At 36.4% G+C, this 6,865-nt stretch overlaps 1 protein-coding gene across 1 annotated transcript in view; it reads left to right on the top strand.

Moving 5' to 3' along the window:
• The first annotated feature begins 642 nt into the window (after positions 1-642).
• The window catches only part of LOC145785601 (uncharacterized), a 28,203-nt gene continuing 21,980 nt past the window's right edge, over positions 643-6,865 (top strand). The window contains exons 1-4 of the mRNA XM_082597273.1: positions 643-772; positions 2,801-2,886; positions 3,217-3,391; positions 6,092-6,181. Coding sequence (XP_082453399.1) covers positions 709-772; positions 2,801-2,886; positions 3,217-3,391; positions 6,092-6,181 — 415 coding nt within the window. The 5' untranslated portion in view covers positions 643-708. The remainder of the gene's footprint in view (positions 773-2,800; positions 2,887-3,216; positions 3,392-6,091; positions 6,182-6,865) is intronic.

The following is a 6,865-nucleotide window of genomic DNA, read 5'->3' as shown; positions in this document are numbered from 1 at the left end:
AACATTGTACATGCACCATCCCTTGTCTTTATCACTGATTCGTGCTCAATTGTAATGAGGTGCAATAAAAATCTGTGTTTTTCTAAAAAGTGCAGATGGCAAGCAAAGGCAAAAGTAGTTGACTCTTAATCAAGCAAAACCTTAATATTTTTATTTGCGTTGATTCAACATGAGCCAACTATGTAACGCAATCAACTAAATCGCTTATTGCTGGAGGTTTGCTTGTTCCTCACAAAGAAGTTTCCATTTTTTCTGTTCATGGTTTGCTCACGTGACCATTCCGCTGTAAAACTCGAGTTGCTGAACACTTCGCTGCGCAATCGACGAGTTTGAGGTCTGGGTTGTAGTCAATGTAAGTCACAACAAAATTAACCGAATTAAACTGTGATGCTGTTTCTAGTCTTGGTGATGAAAACAAGTTTGAGTTAGAACAATAAATTAGGAATCCCGCGTGGATGAGTTTGTATCGTTTGTTGAAGCTGGTTTTTCGCCAAAAGAGCATGAAAATTGATAAGCGTCAGTGGAAACTATTATTGAAAATAAAGGTTTATGTTGGCTTGCTCAATGGAATTTTATCATTGCTTGATTCGCCATGTTTTTCTTGAGGAGCATCATTAAAATCAATCACATTTGCGTTTTGCAGCATCAACTACAGATACTTAGTTTTAATCCTGTTTCTTTTTTCAAGTTTCTTAAACTAAATACAAAATGTCTCACAAACGAACCCGAACAGTTGTTCCAAATAATGAAGGTGACTTTTCAACCAATCTTGGTAAGTTTGCTTGGAGGGTTTCTATGATATGTAGATTAGTCTACTTTGATATTCATGACTTTTGACATTTTACACATAAATATCACGTTTTGAAATGTGTTGCTACATTTTACTGCAAGAGAACGATAATTTGCAACCATTATGATTCTAGCATCAATTTGTGTAGGCGTCAAATTTAACTCTATAATTACCTGGATTTTTGATCTGTTCTAAAAAGAAAGGCAGTTACGTAATGAACTTTGAGCGCAGTTTGCAATTAAAGTATTTGAAAAATAAAAAAAATATACCAAGCGTCTAAAAATATTCTGTTGCATGTGAACATCAGATGCTAAAATTAAAATTGAAAAATTGTTGCCAAATAAGGCATCTCTCCTTATTGTAACCACCCTTAGTCGCTTTTGTTGTTGGTTTGAATTTTTATCATCGGACTGACAAAGCCTTGTTTGGTTATTCCTGGTAGTTTCGCATACTTGTAGACTTGTAGAGGCTCTTGACGCAAGGCCGATTACTGAGATTGGCAGAGTGAAGTTTTTCGATTGTTGAAGTGTTGTTGCCGGGGAATTAGTCCATTCACTAGGTGCCGCTGAATAGAGAGCAGTTTTTAAAATTGTTTCTTCAGTGCACACCCGAGAATCGAACCAGCACAGCTTGATCTTGCATTTTTTCGTGCACATGCCGGTCGCTCAATCAACTGAGCTGATGGGGCGGACAACCTTTGGAAATGTTCACATCTGTTGTCTACATTGTTTGCTTTCCTTTCACAAGGTTGCTTGTCTTTTATGTTGACTCATCGCTGTTCTGACACATCACAAACTGTGCTGTCCCACATTGCCGTGGCTACAGCGGTTGATTGTTTCTCTATAGCAGAGGTGACGAACCTGCGGCGCGCAGGTGACAAACCTGCGGCCCGGCCGCAACTTTACAAAAGGTACCATTAAAAAGTCCCCTTCGAAGTTTGTTTGGTAATTGCAGAAGAAAAAAGAGCAATAGCACTGGTGGGAATCAAACCCACATCGATGAAATGACCCACCTATCACCGCCCTAACCCTCTGCGCTAAATCAGGCCGTTGCAAACCGATGAGTTAATTTCGCTATTATATGCCTTTTTCTTTTGTTGCTCAAAGGGGATTTTTTAATGGTACCTTTTGCCCGTCAAAGAATTTTGTGTGTCCCGCAAAACAATTTGACAATCGCTCATGCATTAATATTTTATGCTTCAATGCTGCATCGGACAGCTTCAGCTGTATGATTCGCATGGGCTTTTGTTTGTAGTTTGAAAAAGAAATTTCATTAACTGATTTGTTGTTTCGGAGCATAATGGTCGAAACATTTAGTCAACTTGAACAAAAAGGATAGAGCCAAAAAAAAAGAAGAAATCATACTCATATGAAAGCAAACGCTTCGAAAATTAAACTGTCTTCATTGTCAGTGCAAGTAGCCTATACTGTTTTTGCTCTATCCTTTTTGCTCAAGTTGATTTGTCTTTATTTTTTACTGTTGTATTTTTCGATTCTGCACAACATAATTTCAACTGTGTGGGTTTTATTACTTTCATCTGCCGTTTGTTACTTTTCATGAATAATATCTTGAGTCGCTTCTAAAAGATTTCATAGCAGGTTACGAGTAAAAAGTTGTGTGGCCCGATAACTCATGTGTAATTGACAAAGTGGCCCGCGACCACAAAAAGGTTCGTCACCCCTGCTCTATAGTAAGTAGTTTGTTGCGAAATGGAGAGAACTGAGAAGGCAATCGTTAATGGATGACGTTGACAAAGAACGTGATCAGAGTGAACCCAGTAATGGTGAAGCCCAAAGATCGTACACAGCGCTGACGACTACTTTAATATTTCCACGGTCGACTACCAGTGTGAAAATGATCGATATCAAACTTGATTCAATGCTTTCCGTTAACCATGATGTCGATATTGATAACAATCATATGTTTGATCGCCATCTCGATATTGTAGATTCAATGTCAAGATGTCTTGATTATTCTTTTTTGAGTGTGAATCCATCTTTTACTTTCCAGATACTGTGGAGAACCTGGAAGGTCAAACTCAGAGTGGAGAAGTGAGCAGAGTGGCGACTGGAGGAGAGATTAGCAGAAATGCTGAGGTGAGTCAACGTCAGCACCGAATCGTTGTTCACTAAATAAGCACAATGTCCACGTTTCTTGGATAATAATCTTGCGGTTAGCAGTGGCCTCTCGATGTTGTGGTTTTACAATGTGGCCCCACGCTCCCTTTGTGACTTATTCTAAACCTTTTACAGTATGTGGTTGTTTTGAGAAATTGCTTTGTGCCATCACAAAGACTGAGTTCTTGTATCCCACATGGAAAAAAACTGCTGAAGGGCTTTATAATTTTGTTTTTGTTTGGCTATTTTTTTAACTGTTAATATGTTTTTGACTGTTTAAACTATTTCTTTCAAATTTGTATTTTTCAGGAACTGTCAGTGGCATCTGGCAGTGGTTCGTCTTCTGGAACATCAATTCGTATAGGACAAGCTAAAAACACGATACTTTCAGCTGGAACAGTTATTCAAAATTCAACAATCAATCGATCTTCTTCTAAAATCACCGTAATCCACCAATACCACCATCATCATCATCATACGCCAGGTGAGATGGTTTTCACGTTGAAACATACTTTGCGCTGAAACAGTTGTTCAGAATCCAACAGATATCTTGATAACCTTCAACAAAAAATATCCTGAGCCAGGTAAGATGTATTTGTATTTGCACAACTTTGCACAGCCACTTATAACCTTAACAACAATGATTTTTCTGAGATAAACTACGCACAGTCACATAAAACTTAACAATAGCCCCTTTCGGATTTTAGCGGATTATTTTCAAATGCACAAATTCGAAAAGTTATCAATACAAATAGATCTAATTTTACCAAGAGTCAGTGCAATATTATACAGTGTTAGATCAATGCTTTTTAACCTTTTTTTTCTTTTCTTTAAAACATTTTTTTTATTCAATATTCAACATTTCTTTAAACTCTCATGGTCCCTTCCGAACGGATGCTGCTATTCCATAAACCTTTGTGGTTAACGTAATAATCAACCGGCTTTCTAGGAAGACTTACAAGCGTGAAATATGAAAACGTCAAATCAGAAAAACTCAAATGTGAAGCGACACTTTGTACAACAAACATGCAATGAACCGGCGCTACATATAACCACAGCCACCTTCCAATTCTTTACTTGTAGATAGTTTTTGGTTCTTATAAAGAGTGAAGGCTTGATGTCTTTTTCTAATTATTTTAAAAAAGCAAAAAATGTTCATTCTCGCAATACCAGAAATGCAATTGACAAGGATAATTTTTATGTTCCTCAATACTCAACTTCAAAACTTCAACGTAGTTTCAAGTATACAGGTGTGGAATTTTGAAATTCAATCCCATTGGAAATGAGAAAAAACTCACCTAACTCATTTAAAAATCTTTATAAAAATTTACTACTATTGTATTGTTAATGATGATGGCTTCAGGCCTATATAGATCTCTTATTAGATGATGCATTTTGTTTTCATTCAAGCAACTATACTGTTAACTTATGTTTTAAATTATTTTGCCTCTCTTCTTTGGCTGCTTCTTTTATGTTTAATTTGTTACCTTTTCTTTTGTTGAGGGTGGCTGCTCGACTAGACGACCTTCCAGGTCACTTCGCAGCCACCCGTTGCAGTATTCATACATTCTACGTTATCGTTTGTTTTATCTGATTTTTCTGAAATGTGTATTTATACTCGCAACAAACTAAAAATGTCAATCAATCAATCAAATCTTTCTACAACCTTCCTTCGATCGCTCCACTGCACATATAACTTTGTTTTTTGATTTACTTGAGTCTACGATTGGGGATAAAAACTTGATTTTTTCACACAGTTCATGGGTTTTACATACAGTTATAAATCAAACTAATATCACAAATCTCTAGGAAGGCGTCCTGTCGTTCTCTTGCTTGCTAACGAATATTACTGATTTTCCAACACAAAATATATAATCGTATTGTCGCCTATTTTATGCCAATCTGCTAACACACGACTTGTTGCTGTTTCTAAAAAAACATAGAAATATAAATATATAAATTGTAAGCTAGCTCTGTGTTAATTAAATTATAACATTACGTTTACTAACGTAAAGATTGCATAAAACAATAATTTTTTGTCTATCTTATCTTGTGGGTAAAAAATAAATTAAAAATGAATTTCTGACACTTTTCAAACTCAAAACTGGATCTACAAAGGTTTGACTCATGATAAGGCGCCGGAATTCACTCTTCTTTCACAAACGATGCTATGTTAAATTTAAATAAAAAAAATCTTAAAAAATAATTAATTTGCCTTATCAAACGCGTTGAGACTTAATTGGCATAGCGCGGTGTGATGTTGATTCAATGTTTAAATGTCATAATGTTTGTCAGTGATTGCACAATGTAAGTGCCTGTGTAGACTACAAATCTGCCAAAGCTTTGCTGCATTTTAAAGAAGTTGACTTGAACGGAAGTGAAATTTTAAATCAAAAAAGCTTAAACACTGTAAAGTTTTTGTTGAATGATTAATCATAGAAAGATCAAGTTGGTCAAATATTGAATGATGATCAATTGACCTGATGAGCAGAAATTCTATTAGCTGAGTAAAATCAGTAATTACAAGAATTTTATTTTGAAAGTGTATTGGATAATCTGCTGTGTGCAGTAGAGGATCTAGGGAGGCAGTTGGTCACGTGCCACCCCCAAAAACAAAAAAGCTAAAACACTTTCAGTTGGATAAATTATAAGTTTTTTTAAATCTAGACAGCCGCCATTTTGACACAATAAAATAATTAACCAGTTTTGTTTGTGAATCGGCGAATCTAAGGATGGAACGTGGTCACAAGCATTGTTCATTTTCTCTTATAATTTTTACTCCCTTGAAACTGCAATGAATTTGTTTCTAGCTCCGCTACTGCGTCTGAATATAGAATTGTCATTGTTTTACGCCTTCATTTAATACTAAACGTCTTTGATATCTGGATTGGGGGAAAAATGATTGTCACTACTCAACATAAGAACCTGATGTTAAATCAATGTAAAAGTAACGGATTGGGCTGAGTAGAATTTTACATTGATTCAGCATCTGCGGATGTTGAATTAATGTAAAAACAACAGGTTTTGCTGATTGGAGTTTTTACATTGATTCAGCATCTGCAGACGTCAAATCAATGTAAAAGTAGTGGATTCCGCTGGTTATAAAGAAGCATAATGTTATTCAATCGTCGCAGATAATATAATTGCTGTTTCATTAATTAACTTTGATCACATGTTAATAAAGGTACATTGGAAGCAACTTCTCACAATGAGCATGATGAGCCAACAACACCGAGATCAACTTCTGCATCTTCTCACCTCCCACATCGACAAAGTAGGTTTAAACAAATCTTAATTTAAACTTCACCATTAGGGGCTGTCTATAAAAGACGTCCCCAGTGAAAAGGAAGGGGGGGGGGGTTACAAATTGCAAACTTTTGTGAACCAGAGGAAAAGTAGGTTTGTGGAATGCGGACATTCTTAATAGTACATTCAACAAAATCATTTTACCCATCATCTGACACACACCTGTTTCCATACCGATTTCACAACCAGGTTTTGCGTCTGATCGCAAAACTCGGTGGGGTTCAGACATGCACCAACATCAACAATGTAGCAGAGATATCCATTTCAGAATGACGTATCCCTAAGAACCAGTTCCAAATTTAAACTAGATCCAAACTATGGAACCGAAATATCCATAATAATATTCTTATCCAGTTACTGCAGAGCACATCAAGGCCCAAGAAATCAAGCCTCCAGCAGCAGATTAGAAATGAGCAGAAAACCATGTTTGTCACAGTCAGTATCTCCTGGAAATAGTTGGAGGTGATAATGACTCTTGTTGTGGATCTTAAGAGATCTAACTGGAAAGTGGTTTTGAGAGGCCGTTTCCTACCGGCACCGTACCTTGTAGTCAATATCTCACGTGGACTTTATGTTCGTAGTCCTGCAAGTATAACCGATACTAATGCTAAGTACTTTCGTCCTAGTAAGGAAACTCATAACTATAATGCCA

Source organism: Aplidium turbinatum, chromosome 16 (genome assembly GCF_918807975.1).
Source record: "Aplidium turbinatum chromosome 16, kaAplTurb1.1, whole genome shotgun sequence".
NCBI classification, from domain to species: Eukaryota; Metazoa; Chordata; class Ascidiacea; order Aplousobranchia; family Polyclinidae; genus Aplidium; species Aplidium turbinatum.
Note: the sequence above shows the minus strand (reverse complement) of the source record. Positions and strands in the feature narration are given on the sequence as shown.